This window comes from Leptonotus elevatus, chromosome 1, assembly GCF_054856555.1.
Source record: "Leptonotus elevatus isolate MCC_2025b chromosome 1, RoL_Lele_1.0, whole genome shotgun sequence".
NCBI classification, from domain to species: Eukaryota; Metazoa; Chordata; class Actinopteri; order Syngnathiformes; family Syngnathidae; genus Leptonotus; species Leptonotus elevatus.
In genome coordinates this window covers 52,007,760-52,025,902 of record NC_141239.1, presented here as the reverse complement: position 1 = coordinate 52,025,902, position 18,143 = coordinate 52,007,760, and the positions used below count along the sequence as shown (strand labels likewise).

Genomic DNA, 18,143 nt, shown 5'->3' with positions numbered 1-18,143 from the left:
CGACCGGGTTCTGCTTCTGACCGCACCACCAACTTGTCACCAAAGATGGCGATTTGCTGAGTGCTCATGGATACACACATTTTACGGCTAGCCGTCATTCTACCAGAAGCGTCAATTGTAAAGACAAATTAACGCTCACCGAGCTGATACTTGATCGTTGGAGGAACAGCGGGAACAACGTTGGCCACCGCCACCATGCAAATCACACTAAAAACACTGCAACAGCAGACCATTCAAATTGAGATAGATCCCGAACAAACGGTGAGTAGCCTTGGAGCTAACTTGCTAACTTTAGCTACACTGCTCGCTGGCGAAATGACTTGATTTGAGCGCAGGTTAAGCCCCGAGCTTCTGTTTGAACTTATTGTAACGTGTCGAAAGTTGAGATCCACGGGTAACCGTAGACATTTGTTCGTTTAAGACCGTCTTGGTACCCCACATGCTGCTCCGGGGTGAGAACAACGCGAACCCTCACTTGTTAGCTTTAACCAACTAGCTAGCCGAAAAGCCAGTTAAATAAAAAAGTCTGCCCAACGGGAAGGCTGACGTTTTGAGCACGTGCTGTAAAAAAACGTCGGCTATTAACGGCTCTACGTTTGTGTTTGTTGTGCTAAATAATAGTAAAGTGGCTGAGTAAATCACATGTTTACAATGTTGATGCTAACGCTAATGACGCTGCTAATTGCTGTTAGCCGTACTGGTGTCGCAACATTATAAAGTAGCAGGCTAAATTTATTAGCATGGTCACAGACCTCATATGCAGCCTTGAAAGGCCAACGCCAACAACTTCACCCGCACTTCCCATGCATATGGAAGATATGGTACATTAGTCTTATTTTACATTTGCTGTGCAGCTTTACTTTCACGTCTGTATCTGATTCCCTGATATGTTTCATAGAGTCGACAGTTGGTCCTGCTTGAAATGTTCAACTGTTGTGATTGAGCTCACATTTCAGACACAGTTGTGCATAGCATCAGCAGGTTGGAAGTCTTTGCTCTTGCATGCCACGGATAATTTTGTCTGTTTCTGTCTTTTATTAGGTGAAGGCCTTAAAAGAGAAGATAGAGGCAGAGAGAGGAAAAGACAATTTTCCTGTGTCTGGACAGAAGCTGATATATGCTGGAAAAATTCTTCAAGATGATACGCAAATTAAGGACTATAAAATTGATGAGAAAAATTTTGTTGTAGTTATGGTGTCCAAGGTGAGTCATTTAACTTGCGTTCTGTGGACTACATACAAATGCAATATCTTAGGTCTTGGGAGATGCAATGCAAGTGCTGTGTCAAAAATGTTGTTATACTTTCTCAGTAAAATTAATTTGTGTGTCTAATTGATGTAATGTATAATGCATGGCCGGTTTTATATTTAGCCAAATTTTCTTTCCCATAGTAAATCTGTTTCCAATCTGTGGTTGTTACACACTCCAAATGTTTTTGAATTGTACAATCTCAGGAGCATCAGATTTATGAGGTTCCACTATACACACGAGGGGTGTTTTTGATATTTTGTTGCTTCACTTAGCTACATAAAAGTAGCAACAACACGTTTTAGTAGGATACAGTGCAATTCTACAGAACTGCAACATTAAACATAAAGTCAAACTAATATTTCTCTGGATAGTGTTAATTAAAACAGATCCTAGTTATATTTGTTAAGGATTATTATTATTATTTTTTTAATTTTTTTACACAGTGCTTGCATTTTAACTGCTGAGTGTGCAGATATACCTAGGGCTTGGTGATATGGCCCAAAAATAAAATCACATTTTTCTTCTTTTTTTCCCAGTTATTCAGGACAATTACGATTTTATTTTAATCTAATAAACCCAACAAATGTTTATTTAAAGGTTTCATTTATTCACAAACAATTCCTGCGCAAAATGTTCAGACAACAATAATGTATACTATACTTATTCTAAATTAGTTTTAACATAAACTTAACATTCATAGTTTGACAAATTTAAATTCACAATAACATCTGGATGTAACACAATTTATGAACAACAGCTTTTAATCCAGAAGACAAAATTCAATTTCCTGATTTAGCAAATTTTCAGCGATACGATTTTCGAAATGATGAGTAATCGAATTAATTAGACTTATTGCCCAGTCCTAGGTATACCTAAAATTGAATTTATACATATGCATAAAAGTGTTAGTGTACCATTTGCTACAATGTGTAACTTAATTGAAAGTCTCACAGAAATGTTTTGATTTTTTTGACATGATTAACGAAGGCTAAGACTGCAACTGCTTCCGCGGCACCTCCTGCTTCAGAAGCACCCAAACCCCCTGCCCAGGATTCTGGTTCCACATCAACATCAGTCCCCACTTCAACCTCCACCTCAACCCCAACCCCAGCTCCAACCTCAACCCCTGCAGCTGTCCTTACACCCCCCGAGGAGGTCAAGGAAGAGCCGAGTGTTACAGCAACAGAAACCCCACAATCAGCCAGGTACCGGATGTCATGCCAATAGTTGTTAGTTGTTGTTTTTTACCACTGCGCATTCATGATGCCATTTTCCCAGCTGTTTCCTGTGTCACTGTTGAAATGGGACTGTCCAAATTCAACCCATGAATTTCTGCTTCGTGGTATTAATAGGGGTGGGATCACAGCTGTGTGTGTTAAGGGGTGATGCTTACTTCTCACTTTTTGTTGTATTGAAAGTTATTGACGTTGTCCGACAATTATCGTATACATCACACCAGACACTGATTAGCTGATATCACCACACATGTAATTACCTGTTTGTGGAAAGCCTATGTGAGCATAACACAGGTCTTTTTTTGTGGTGTCTCCGATGTGCCAATTTTGCAGAAACTTTATGTGAAATAAATACATCATAATAATTCTGTTAGTCTAGCGATACAACCGCGAGATATTACCCATTTGTTGACGTATGCACCATCTGGCTCAGTCGAATGAAAATTCATTTCTTTTCATTTGTAAAGGAAAATGTAGAACTGCATTTGGCATGGTTTCCCTTCATGCCAGTACACTGCATCTCCCTCTTTGTATTGCTACATGGTATACAAATATTCTGTTTTTAATGGAAGTGGATGTCAAGATGCATAATATTTAAATGCTTTCCTCTTAACTGTGCTTTGTAGTTCCAGTGGAGGGAGCCAGGGTTTGGATGCCTCTTCTGCACTGGGTATGTCATCACACTCAATCATTGCCACACTTACATTATATAAAGTTGGCAAGAGATATTGCTGGGTAACTTGAGATGTTGTTATTGCTTACTTTGCCAACGTTAACGATAGTACTCGATACAGCAATTTATACGACAATCAATTTGTTGGGGATGAACATCTACACGACCATTTCAGTGTAATTAAAAAAGCCAAAACTGAAAAATGTCGCTAAACATGTATAACAGTTAAATAATTTAACTAGTTGAATACAAAAATACACTTTCCAGTCCAATGAAAAGCTGTTTATAGAATCTATATTCCCACACCAATCACTGTATGTTGTGCATGTGCATTTAATGATTTAAAATATTTAAGTGGACTTATGCCTCCGAATGCACGCACAGAGGAGCAGCCTGGTAAGTTGCGAGTCTCCTATTGTTTCTCTCAAGTCAACAATATAAAGTAAAGCTTGTCTTATCAATGCAATGGATTTAGATTTAACATGTAGTTAAAGTTTGACTAAATTAACTGCTTGTGTCGACTCTGTTCACCATATTACATTTTATTTTGTTACCAATCATCTTAAAAACGTTCATTTTCCAAGCACGAAACAAAGTAGCGGCTGGTTCAAATTTTGACTGTCTTTATATTGAATTACATTCAATATATTATTGCATACTGTATACACGTAGTAACAGAATAAATTGCCCAAATAGTGTTTTGTACCATTATCTATTATTATTACTGTTTGTCTTTAATTCAAATTGGTTGTCTTAAAAAAAGGGTTATCTACAAGATTCACCGTAGGTTTTAAAGCTTGCCTGCTGTACAAAAAAAAGGGCTAAGAAAAGCTCATACTTGATTGATTTGTTGAGTTTGGTGTCATTTATTTCAACAACTACAGCAGCATTTTCTTTTTCTGCCAGACATGCTTAGGATTAAAACTACAGCACCAGAATCCATTTCTAAAATTAGTACATAGACTTGTTCATCATATGTCAGACACATACATTGTATGCCAGATGCTGTTGTCATTTGTCAGGGACATTACAGGCTGCAGAGTAATACATATCCTACCTATATTTAACAGTAACAAAACGTGTCTCTATTGTGAGGTCCTGTTTGGGAACAGGGATTCCTGTTGGGCCACTCGCAGATTATGCACATGCCTTTGTCATTCTGCTATTTAAGACCGCTGTATCTTTGTTACTTGTTGACATTCAGCTGTGGAAAAAAAACACATCAAATGAGACTTGGCTCCTCATTTTAATTCTCTTCTTCTCTTCAGCCTCAAAAACATTTCGTTCACAATAAAGGTGACTACGTATCAGATGGTAGAATAGGAAAAAATGCATTTATAGCATTCCTTAAGATTTTACAATATTGAACAACATGATAACCAGTGTTATGTCTGTGTTCTGTTTTCAGTGACTGGAGCAGAGTATGAAGCAATGCTTAAAGAGATCATGTCTATGGGCTATGAGAGAGAGAGAGTGGTGGCAGCACTACGGGCCAGCTTCAACAACCCACACAGAGCTGTGGAGTACCTTCTCACTGTGAGTTTTACTCTTCCTGGCTCAAATTGAGGCAGAGGGGGTACCATCCCGACCATGCGCCATGACGTGCATGTCTGTAAATTCAACGGGACTCACTTCCTTTTACAGGCAACATGCAGTACTTTAAGTTAAAAGTTCCAATAAGAATATGACTACTATCATGTCAAAGCATTAAGTTATTAAAACTATACCCACACACAAATTATTTGGTCCCAGTCTAAACAGTAAAAATTTACACATGTGGTATAGAGTAAAATATTCTGAATAAATGTAAATGTTCTATAAAGAGTGTAAAATGTACTGTTGTCCTAAATATATATAAGACTGGTTTCCGCTAAGAATTGGCGGGGGTTTATAATGTAGCCCATACACAAAGCGCACGATGCATGCTTGCTAAAATAAACGGAAGCATGCATGCTAAAACATACGATAGCATGCATGCAGAAGCAGCACAATAGGAGCAAAACAGTGAGTTCGGTTGTACTTTATTCAACAATTTAACAATGTACTCACTGTACTTTTTGATCAGTCTTTGTCCACAAATCCATCAAAGTCCTCACCTTCTGTATCCAAATTGAACAGCTGAGCAATTTCTCCATCAAACATGCCAGGTTGCCCCCTTTGAGGAAGCAGAGTCTGGGGACTCTGAGGTGGGCTCTCCCATCTTTGGGGTCGAAGTCACTGAGGTGGTTGGAAAGCTTCTCTGTTGCCTGGAGTTCCTAAAGGCTCTGGATGTTGTTGGGCTGTTGTGGTTGATACGCCTCTACAACATCGCGTGGACATCTGGAACAGTGCCTCTGGATTGGCAGACCGGGTTGGTGGTCCCCCTTTTTAAGAAGGAGGACAGGAGGGTGTGTTCCAACTAAAGAGGGATCACACTCCTCAGCCTAGAGAGGAAAGGAGGGTCTGTCGGGAAGTTGAATCTCGGATTCAGGAGGTTCAACAAAATATCAAAAACACCCCTCGTGTGTATAGTGGTTTTCGTCTCGGCCGTGGAACAGTGGACCAGCTCTACACCCTTGGCAGGGTCCTTGAGGGTGCATGGGAGTTCGCCCAACCAGTCGACATGTGTTTTGTAGATTTGGAGAAAGTGTTCGACCGTGTCCCTCGGGGAGCCCGGTGGGGGGTGCTTAGGGAGTACGGGTTACCGAGCCCCTTGATACAAGCTATTCGGCCCCTGTACGACCGATGTCAGAGTTTGGCCCGCATTAAGTAAGTCGCGGGTAAGTCAGATTAGTTTCCAGTGATTGTTGGACTCTGCCAAGATTGCCCTTTATCACCGATTCTGTTCATAACTTTTATGGACAGAATTTCTAGGCGCAGCCGATGCGTTGAGGGAGTCCAGTTTGGTGGTCTCGGTATTGCATCTGATGTGGTGCTGTTGGCTTCATCAGGCTGTTTGCAGCCGAGTTTGAAGCGGTTGGGATAAAAATCAGCACCTCCGAATCCAAGACCATGGTCCTCAGTCGGAAAAGGGTTGGCGTGCCTTCTCCAAGTCGGGGATGAGATCCTGCCCCAAGTGGAGGAGTTAAAAGTATTTTGGGGTCTTGTTCACGAGTGAGGGCAGGATGGAGCGGGATATCGACAGGCGGATTGGTGCAGCGTCTGCAGTGATGCGGACTCTGTATCAGTCCATTGTGGTGAAGAAAAAGCTGAGTCGAAAGGCGAAGCTCTCGATTTACCGGTTGACCTACGTTCCTACCCTCACCTATGGTCACGAGCTGTGGGTTGTGACCGAAAGAACAAGATCCCGGATACAAACGGCCGAAATTAGTTTCCTCCGCAGGGTGTCCCTTAGAGATAGGGTGAGAAGCTCGGTCACCCAGGAGGGACTCTGAGTCGCTGCTCCCCCACGTTGAGAGGAGACAGTTGAAGTGGCTCGGTTCATGCCTCCTGGACGCCTGCCTGGAGAGTTGTTCCGGGCCTGTCCCACTGGCGGGAGGCCCCGGGGACGACCCAGGAGACGCTGGAGAGACTATGTCCCTCGGCTGGCCTGGGAACGCCTTGGGATCCCGTCGGAGGAGCTGGTTGTGGCTAGGGACAGGGAAGTCGTGGCTTCCCTGCTAAAGCTGCTGCCCCCGTGACCCGACCTTGGATAAGCGGTAGGAGATGGCTGGATGAATACAAATGCACACTGCATTTTTCAGATTTGTATTTACCACAAATTTTGAAAAGTATGTATGATTTCCTTCACAATTATGTGCTACTTTGTGTTATGAAACCTCATTAATTAAAAATAAATTGGTTGTAAGGTGACAAAATGTGAAAAAGCTATGAATGAGAAGGAATTGATCCTTTTCAAGGCGCTGTACATACACATATTGATCTAACCAATCCAGCTTTCTACTTTCTCAATATTTTTCTGTCCCCATAACATGGTTTGGTTAAACTCACATTATTGTATTTTTTTACAACTTGTATCGAGTAAAGTGATGTGTGTATTTCCAGGGTCTCCCAAGCAGCCCAATCCAGGACACAAATCCCCCGGCGCAAACGCCAGCATCTGGACCTACAGAAGCCCCATCTCTAGCAGAAGGTATAGTATTTGGATATTTTCATGATGGATGGAGGATACACTTACAGTGTCTGGTGCATGATAATGCTCATCTAAAGCTGGGCTGGCCAATAAGCACACATAACTCATCCTCATCCAGTCCTCTCACTACCTAGCTCTCTTTCGCATGTTTCGACAAATTCCCCCTTCATTTTTGGGCTTTTTAGCCCGTACACTGTAAGTAAGTTAATACGAGTACTTTCTAAATTTTGAGAACAAGTCCGGTCCTCGAGACTGCCTATCCAGCCTGTTTTCCATGGTTCACCCCTCCAACACACCTGACTCAAATGATCAGTTCATCAGTATGCTCTAGAGAAGCCTGATAATAATCCTTACTTGATTCAGGTGTGTTGGAGGATGGAGACATAAAAAAAATTGGCTTGATAAGGGGCTCTTGAGGAATGAACTTTGGCACCTGTGTTGAATGAATGTTATCCGTTCCATCACAGTGTTCAAACAAGCTCTTACAGATATTGCACTTGCTCAGAGTAATAGCTCCGTGCAACAGCATGCCCATATTTGGAAAGTGCTGACGTAGCAGCCTATCAGGAAGTTAAAACGTCAGGCTTTCCCCACTGGTTTACACAAGTAGATCACACCTTGACAAAACCGCTTTTTTTTTTCCATTGTTGTAAATGAACTGTATTTATCCATGCTTCCTTCATTGTCCACCTGTACAGTACTTGTCCGCAGTAAATAGCTTGGCCAGCGCCTCTCTTCTTGCAAACCCTTTCTAACGTCACGGCACATGCTGCTCTAGAATAAGATATCTTCTTTCAAGGTGACTTCCTGTCGTGGCAAACGTTCCCCAGGCACGCGCCGCCACTCAGCAGTGCTCCATTTCAGATTGTTTATCAATTATGGCAGTTTTCCATACACAAATAAGATCCGGAAGTGTCACAAAGTCTGGTTAACTAGTGTTCTAGTCACGGAAAACTGCAAAAAATGAGAACAAAAATAATGTCCTTGAAACTCTGAGTCAACTGCTAAAGCTACTTCTCTTTGAGTGCCTTTCTTCTCAGTCCTTCAAAGTTACCTTTAGTTCGGTTATCCTGTTGAGTTTACCACACCGAAAATGTAAAAAAATATATATATATTGGTAGCACATGTAGAATAAATAGCAGGTTGGGCATTCCTTTTATTTTTAAATTTTTTCTTTTTTCTTTTCGCAGAGACAACTAAATGAGTATAGTATGCAGCTAGATCAGGACTGAAACCTTGAGCAGAAACCACTTTTTTGTTTGTTTGTTTGTTTTGGGCAGCTAGTTTGAGCATTGGACTGTGAACGAGGCTGTAGTAAAGTACTTCTGGTTCCGAAGACATGGAAGTTCTGTGGAAGGAAACAATCAGACTAAGCTGTCGATTTTGATTATTGAAAAATAGTGGTATTTTGTCAGTCTTTTGCATCTGATGGAAACAAACATACAAAATGAGTGGCACACGTCAGCATATTCACAGTATTAGCCTGTAGTGATGTTTTTAATTCCCCCGTAGAATAATGACGTGTATTTTTGTACATCATCAGGAGAGAACCCCCTTGCTTTTCTGCGGACTCAGCCCCAGTTTCTTCACATGAGGCAGGCTATCCAGCAGAATCCAGCCATGCTTCCAGCTCTTCTCCAACAGCTTGGCCGGGAGAACCCCCAACTCTTGCAGGTATTGCACATATGCATGACTCTTACAGATGTGTCCTGTTCCAACTTCTATTATATTTAATACAGTGCATGTTGCCGTGAGTGTTGTGTTCAATTTGGGCAGGAGTAAATTGATTCAGTTTTCTCATCAGTGAAGAATACTCATGAGAGAAGCACATTTGACATGGGGTTGGTCATCACAAGCATTCCCCAATTTTCCCATCAATCTCAGCAAATTTCCCCATATTTCTTGATAATAATTCAAACCATTCATGTACAAGTGTAATCCTGCCTTCAGGTTCTGACATTAATTGAGAAGCCAACTCAAAAACTTTTGATATTGCTGCTTTAGTCATATTCCACAAATGCAATATTAATGAGAATACCGTGTTAAACTTGTGGGGCTCCATAGAACATACCATTGTAAAGAACATTTTGGGGCTGACTTCCCCTTTAAGCCTTTTTGAGTGGTGGCCCCGTCAGAAGCGAAAGGGGCTCCGTCTATTCGTGGTAAAATTTATAAAATAAATAAAATCCTATTTAGCAACTTCATACAACTGTACAGTTGCATTACGGTGAGTGATATTTGTAATTGCACTTATTTGACATACTTAAATAAAGACCATACTTAGCAACAATAAAACAACCAAACTTTAGCTGATGAATTGGTAGCTAGCTATTCGGATCTTCAAAGTTGAGGCCAATTTCAACTGTTGAGAGGTCAAACTTCCCCAGCTTTTAAGGAGTTAAAATCTCAGATTATGTTCTTACCTGCTTTTGGAATTCACTTTCCAGTGGTCTTTCAACAGTTCCTGAAAGTTTAGGGTCAATGTCTTTTTCCATAAGATACTGGTTGCTATGGACCTTTGAAGGATGCTTATAGTTTTGGCACATTAAGTGTTTTTGGCAACATTAAAATTGCAGTAACTTGCTCAGTTTTTGAGGTACGTCCATGTATTATACCATTTGAATGGGATTTAAGTATATGAATATCTCAATTTGCATCTTTTGGACTCTTTTGGCCAGACCCTGTCACATGTAGTTTGCAGTGATGTAGAACTGCACTGAATCGTAATTGCAGCTGTATCTTATTTTTTGTCAAAATTTGATCAGAATGATTCAGTACATTTCTACACCATTGCAAATTACAACCACACAACGCGATCTCTTTTCCCAAATCAGCTCACCCATGACACATCATGAGAACAAATCATGCAAACCAAACTATATTTTTTTGTATAAAGAACATAAGTATCTTAATACTAACATATATAATGCAAAAAAGCCATCGACAGGTTAACGAAAATGAGCATACAGTAGATGTTACAGATTTATAAACCTGTCGTTGGTGTCTTATTTGTCCCCCCTTTTCAGCAAATCAGTCAGCACCAGGAGCTGTTCATCCAGATGTTGAATGAGCCTGTGGGCGAGGGTGGCGAGGCACCAGAGGTTGGCGACATAGGGGCAGCGGGTGAGGAGGGTGCGCCTGTCAACTATATCCAAGTCACACCTCAGGAGAAGGAAGCCATTGAAAGGGTGAGTGAGTGCCTGTTAGTGATGTCACGCGTTCTTAAATGTGGAAGGTTTTCCTAAATGCTTCGTCTATCTCTCTTGGCACCCGCCAGCTAAAAGCACTGGGCTTCCCTGAGGCGCTAGTCATCCAGGCCTACTTTGCCTGCGAGAAGAACGAGAACCTAGCCGCCAACTTTCTCCTCAACCAGGGCCTGGAAGACGACTGAAGAGCTGAGACGGCCGCCTTCCTGCTCCTTCCCTCCCACCCCTCCCCTCTTCAAAGACTGCATCCCCTAATTTACTGTACAGCCACCAACCTCAGCTCCACTCAACAGGAGGAGGGAGGGGAGAGCCAGAAGGGGGCGGGGTGGGATAGGATGGGGTCGTGTTCTGACTAAACAAAATGGAGGTTTTGTGCAGGAAGGTCAGACTTAACGATACGCTAGCTCATGGAAGGTCGTGTGAAAGAGAGTGGACAAGTCCACGTAAATTCCAATGGAATGTGTGGGCTTTGTTTAGGGGACAGCCACAATTTGATTTTAGATGCGCTTTGTGAACACTTAAAAAGGGGGGCTGAAGTTGCTGCGCTAAGTGTGTGTGTGTGTGTGTGTGTGTGTGCGTGTGCTTGTCTGCGCGCGCGTGTGTGTGTATGTGTATGTATACACACGTCTGCGTGCCTGTGCAGATGTGATACAAATACGCTGACGTAATCAGTTTGCATTGCCTAAGTTTGTTAATGCTGTAGCTGAGCACATTCGTCCCTTCTACAACATGATCAGCATATGTTAGCACCACGTTTGTTTCAACACAAACTGGTCTTTCAATATTTGGTCTTCCCTTGTATGTCACCTTTTGTTTGTTCATACCGGCCAGAAAGACAGCAGCCAATCAGAAACACTCTTCTTTATGTTGATGTAGCTCATGCTAGCTATGCTGGTGCACACCATAATCCAGGAAAACCTACTCTGCAATTTACAAAGTGGAGGAACAAATTGCTCTATCATTTTTGTTGACAACGTGGCAAAATAAAAACATGAGGCTGCTGTTTTACTGCAGCTCTTAAAATTTACGCTGCAATTTTTAAAGAATGATTAATAGTTGCTTTGAAACAATGTCAATCAACTGATTCCTTTCTATTAGTTTACCAGGGGTATATGGCATTTCAAAATGAATTATGAAACATTAACTAAAGCTATTAAGAGTGAAGGACCAGTAAGTTCTGTAACATGCAACACTAAAGGATTTAATGCTGCCCTCTATGGCTCATTATTGTAATAATGTTATTTAGGTAAACATTTATTCTGTACCAAAGGTTAATTACTAATCATGTGCATTTATCTTAGTCATGTTTTATTTGGTAAGTTCTCTTTTTGAACAAAATGAAATAAAGAGATAAATTATAGGATTGGTTTCAAGTTGGCTCTGTCTGGAGTAAAGTAGTATAAGTCTGTATACATTTAAATCTTGAACCTCAAAGTTCTTCCTGAGGAGGCATCAACTACTAAGAGAACAGTCCACTGTCGTGTCGTCATACTGTCCCGTCCAGCTGGAATTGCTGTAAAACAGTTGTGCCTCATGCCACCTAAAAAAAAAAAACATGTTGTGGAGTGAGGATACGTGGCGCTTTCATTTGTTTCTTAATGTTGAATACATTGTATTGGATAAGAAGAGCAAATGTTGACGATGTGATTCTGTACGTGTGAGGGCGGTTTGTGCTTGACTGTTTTTGCAGCAACAACAATGATCTTGGACTATGCTGTGCTACATTAAATATCAACAGTCTTTCAGGTATTTGTGTCTGTGTGGATCACTTGATTTCATATTTAGATTAAAGGTCCCAATCCCACTCACAATTGGATAAATACATTGGGCCGCTCAAATCGGAAATAGCTATGTCATGTTGTTCTCAACCCTTTTAAAAAATGGTTAAAGCTATTGACTGCGACAAAAAACAGATTCATAGGTCTAAAAATTATATCTTTAAAATAGGAAGCATTCAACTTTTTGAATAGTCAGTAGTACACAGTTGAGTAAAATCACAATTTCTTTCTTTTTTTTTAATAACCATGGCAAATATTGATGGCTCTACAAGATAAAATAAATAGATGACTGTTTTCAGCTCACCTTTCATATTAAGTTAAGTAATGCTCCAGCATAATGCATACATTGGAAGCAGTGGTACTTGTGGAAACATTGTAAGCCAAACGAAGCAGTGCAAAATGCATTTAGCAGACTTGATTGCTCTACTAAAATCCTTTTAAAAAATTATATAGTTTTTAATCATTTATGTAGCAGCCAATATGTGGCTAATTTCTTAACTTTTACCATTTAATATTAACACATTCTAACCCACACCAAAATTATTTACAATAACATGCAGACACACTAGTCTTAAACAGTATTCTGATTTATATTGCGCTTGTCGAATAGAAATTAAACAGCAGGATCGAACTTTTTTTTATTTTTTAAAGGTATTTCAGGAGTTTTGCTATAGGGTAGATGCCACGGACTTCCGACTTCCGGGTTTTACACATCAGCGCTGTATCGGGCCACTGCTGGCAGCGTCCCAACACTAGCACACCACCCCTGCGCCCCCAACCGCGCGCTGCTTCTCTTCGGCGTCTCGGCTATCTGAAATGCTTCAGACACTGAGACAGACACTACACACTCGCAGTCTCGCACCCGTCGACGGGAACGTGCAACCGAGGGACACAAAGGCGTAATCGCAAGTACTGGGACTCGGCCCACACGTCGAAAACCGGAATCGAAAACAAAGTTGATGGGTGAAAAGTCGGAAGTCCCGCCTACTCCGTGGAATTTAGTTCATTGCTGTACAACAAAAATAACATCACAGTTGCTCTGGGCGCAGGTAATAACCAATTGTGAATGTCACATGACCAAACTCAGAAAACAGGTGAAACATGATTGGTCGTTACCAAAGCAAAGCGCTCAACAACTGTGATCTCATTTTCACTCGGCAGTAAGTGGCAAAATGGCCACCCACTGAGATGGGTTATAACGGGTGGATTTTGCGGCATAATTTATATTCTGCAAACACAATATTAATCAGAATAACATGATTAGACTAGTGGGGATGCATAGAACATTGTGATCATCTTCCTGTCTTTGTAATCTTACAAAACTATTTTGATAAAAAAAAAGAAAAAAGCAAAGCTAACAACTCACATATCAGAAATAAGATTGAGAACACAACATTTCATAGCTGCCCTTAAAAAGGACCTAGAAAATCAAAACTGGTCTGAGGTTTATGCACATGAAGATCCCAATATTGCATATAACGCTTTTCAGTCTATCATAAGCACTTTATACGATAAACATTGTCCATTAATTCAAGTCACCAGGAAGGCCTAAAGGCCTAAATAAATCATGGATGACAAAGGGGATAGAGAATGCATGTAAAAAGAAAAATAGTTTATATAAAAAATTATATCAAATTGAGAACTGTTGAAGTTGAAATGAAATTTAAGACCTATAAAAATAAATTAGTAAATATTATAAGAACAAGTAAGAAAGATTATTATCATACACTATTGGAGTAAGATAAATATATTAAAAATAACTACTACACTATGTTTCTTAGTGCAGTAAATGAAACTGAAGTTAAAATAAAAAGTCAATTGATTGCTTCAATATCGACATGGAATTAGTCTAAAGCATCATCGAACATGTTGTACAACCATTCACATATATCTGTAATTTGTCATTTACAGCTGGTATCTTTCCATCAAAAATGAAAACCGCTATATCCATTCCTATTTATAAAAACGGAAATAGACATTTATTCACTAACTATAGACCAATATCACTTTAAGCACAGTTCTAAAAAAAAACGTAGGGAAACTTTTTTCACATAGACTGGACACTTTCATCAAGAAACACAAGCAAGCTTTTATGTGAAAATCACTACGTATTTAGAGAAAAACGATCAACCTTGATGACAGTCATGGAACTTGATAATAAAACATTTACTATTGGGATTTTTATAGATTTAAAAAAAGCATTTGATACTAAAGCTCATAGTATATTATTGAATAAATTAGAGAGATACGGCATAAGAGGCTTAGCATATAAATGAATTAAAAGTTACCTAGATAACAGATGTCAGTATTTGCAGTTCAACAACATACAATCAAAACAATTGATGATCTCTCACGGTGTTCCCCAAGGGTCGGTGCTTAGCCCTAACTTATTTATATTATATATAAACGATATCTGCTGTGTCTCCAAAATACTTAAAAGTGTTTTGTTTGCTGATGACACAACTCTCTATTGCTCTGGAGAAAATCTGAAACTGCTTCTGATTATGAATTAAAAGCATTAAAATTGGTTTGACACCAACTAATTATCTCTAAATTTAAACAAAACAAAGTTAATAGTGTTTGGCATGAGACAGGTCAAGCACCAAGTCACAATTAGAAAATATTCTAATAAAATGAGTGTATGAAAATAAATTTCTTGGTGTAGTTATCAATGAAAGATTAAGCTGGAAGTCCCACATAGACAATGTTAAAAGGAATGTGTCCAAAGTTATTGGGATCCAAAGGATGTTTTGAATAAGAAGTCATTATATGCATTATATTGCTCATTATTATTACCATATCTAACCTATTAAGTGGAAATATGGGGAAATGCTTACAAAACAAATACTTACCCTCTTTTCAAATGACAAAAAAGAGCAATAAGAATTTTTAACCGATCAAAATATACAGAACCAACAAATTCACTCGTTATCAAATTAAACACAATGAAATTGTATGATCTAGTTGAGTTTAAAATTGCTCAAATAATGTACAAGGTACACAACAACCTACTTTGCCACAATATTCAGAAGCTGTTATTCAGAGACAGTGACTATGATTTGAGGCCTATAAATGTCTATAAAAAAATTCAAAACAAGAACAAATATTAAGCAAAGCTGTGTTACAATTACAGGTGTAAATTTGTGGAATAATTTGGGAATTAACTTGAAAAGGTGTGAATCACTGGTTGTGTTTAAAAGGATGTATAAAAACAAAGTACAACAACAATATTTAAATTAGGTATAAGTCAGTACAATTGTATAAAATAGAGTGCAATTAAAAATGTATGTGTGAGCCTTTGTGCTGATTTATATATCTGTAAAAATGTTTGCTTATCAACTAAATGTACAATACTGTTGGCATATCTATGCACATATAAGTGCAGCTGTTTGTGTGTAAGTTTTTTTTTTCTTTTGTAAGGGGGTAGGTACTCAATACGTTTTTTCTTCTTCCTACTCCTTTTTGAACATGTAAGCTGTGCTTAATAATGATTATGTATGTAAAAAAAAAATACTTTTCTTTTAAATCTTTTTATTTTAATTGCAGTATGTATGTTGCTGGTTTATATGTTCAACAAACAAACAAACAAAAATGTATGTCCTGTAAGTACATTTTTGGGGTCATTGGGTTTCCCCCATAGGTGACTACTTATGTTAGGTAGGAGTTATGCTGCATTCGAAGATGGTCGGAAGTCGGACTTTTCCGAGTTCAAACCAGGAAGTGTGTACAGGAACTTGAACTGGAAATTCCACTTGCGAAGTTGGAAAAAAAAGGACCCCGACTTTAGGGACGGACTACAATGTGAAGTCACTCTACAATGGCGCCCCCTTTGGAAACACAGACAGTGAATGGCAAAACACAATTTACTCAAGTATAAAACTAGATAGCTTTCTTCATTCATAAATATTCTACATGACTTCACGTAACACAACGTGCGTGACAGTATGCTATCTCCCTGCATGAAATTATACGGTGAACTACTGAACTCTATGGAAAGCTTATGAAATAAATGAAGCAAAATTGCAAGAAGGCAAGTTTACTGGAGGTCAAAATAAGTTTTGAGGAACAAAATAAAAAACTTTATCACTATCTGCTTTTGCCTAGAACGCTTTCAGGTCGGAACTGAGAATAAACAACTCTGATATATCCGACTTCCGACCATCCTCGAATGCAGCATTTAGTGACTTTTTTTTTTTAAAGCAAGGAAACATTACAGGTGTTCAGACAGTAGAGATGTAACGATATTGAAACATCACGATACGATAATTATCACGATATTGTGGGGAGGTTGGCGATACAAAAAAGCTCACAATATTGTAAAAAAAAAGAAAGAAAAGAAGCTCATATGCTTTTGTACAATACAAAAATTCATATAAACAACCTACAATCTCTAATAACAGTTAATATTGAGAAACTTACTTGCTAATTGAGATCCTCCACATATCGACTTGATTCCGAGGCATATTACATTTCCCTTCATCTGACCACTAGCATGGATTTTAAACATAGAAAGGCCAAAACATGCCTTGTGAAAATTAAACTTCGCTAAAAAACTAGCCACCAGAGGGTGCTAGAACTGCACAAAAGGAAATCAACCCAACTTTTTTTTAAACCGTTTTTTTCAACTGTTTACCCACAATTTTAAAAACAGGGCTCCATTTGTCAAAAATATTACCACAATTATCCAAACACTGCACTAAATTTGTAGAACTTCTACACTGTTTGCAAAATGACACACTTCAGTCACAACATACACACTTATATAAAAATCATACACATATTTACAAAAATGTTGTTGTCATCTCATGAACACAGTCTGAAATGATGAGACACTATTGCAGTCAATTAAACACTACTGTGACCAATATAAAACACATTTGTAAAACCCCTTATTTTAGGGACTAGCATGTGCTAGATATTTTGACAGGTATTTTTATGTAAGGGGTAATTTAGATGACAAAATAATTGACAAACCCACAAACTGTTTTTTTTTTCTTCAGAAATAAGTTTTGTCTTTCTTGTAAGGTTAAAAAATGACTTGTCACATAGCAACTTTTTTTTGTATCCATCTTAGATTATGGAGACTTCTTTTATATGAATACTTCAGCTCAATGTCTGACAAAGATTGGTTTGGTGTATTAGTAAATGTAGTGCCTGGACCTGGATCATTGTGAACTGTACTCGAGTGGGATGGCCTCACGGGTACATCTTTATCCACATGGGACTACTGCCCTTTTACATTTGCAACTTCATCACACAGAGAAGTGTTACTTCTTACAGTTTGCGTTCAAATGACATTTTGTTGCTAACCGTTCCACTTGCCCGCACTGAGTTTGGGAAAAGAAAGCTTTTATCTTCTCTGACCCTTCTACATGGAACCTGTTGCAAAACGACTACAAATTGCAGACTGAAAATATGTATTTCTTACCATACTCAGCTCCAGTAACATAATAATAGTAGTTTTTTTTCTTACTACCGTTGGGACAAAAATCTGTAGACATTTAAAAATGACTGCATGAAGTATTTTCAATTAAGCACATGCGTGCTTCCACACTTGGTGGATGTGAGTATCCAACGTGTTTATTGGTGTAGTCAATGACAAGCTAGTTCTTTGTACTAACTAGGAAGTAACCTCACAATCCTTATCTGTGTCTAAGGTTTGAAAATGTGTGTCGTGTGTGCAAATCACTGTGTGTAATGTTTTGCAAAAAGTGTGAAGCTGAGTCTGTACCTATTGTTGTGCAACTCTGGACAAGTGTTTTGCTCCTTGTGTGTAAACATCGGCAATTGTGTGAAAATTTCCATTTGAGTGTGTAAACGACTGCAAAACTGTATCAGATGAGATGCTTTTAATATCGTGACATGACGGCGCCGATATATTGTGGCAGTTTTAATATCGCGATATCACGATATTGCCAGTATTGTTAC

At 39.1% G+C, this 18,143-nt stretch overlaps 1 protein-coding gene across 1 annotated transcript; it reads left to right on the top strand.

Moving 5' to 3' along the window:
• rad23aa (RAD23 homolog A, nucleotide excision repair protein a) lies at positions 1–12,186 on the top strand. The gene is made up of 9 exons (XM_086068921.1): positions 1–261; positions 1,042–1,203; positions 2,239–2,456; positions 3,113–3,156; positions 4,568–4,695; positions 7,144–7,231; positions 8,775–8,905; positions 10,258–10,419; positions 10,509–12,186. Exons 1-9 carry the CDS (start codon positions 196–198, stop codon positions 10,620–10,622), a joined length of 1,113 nt encoding a protein of 370 aa, XP_085925047.1. The 5' UTR covers positions 1–195; the 3' UTR covers positions 10,623–12,186.
• Positions 12,187–18,143: the final 5,957 nt, after the last annotated feature.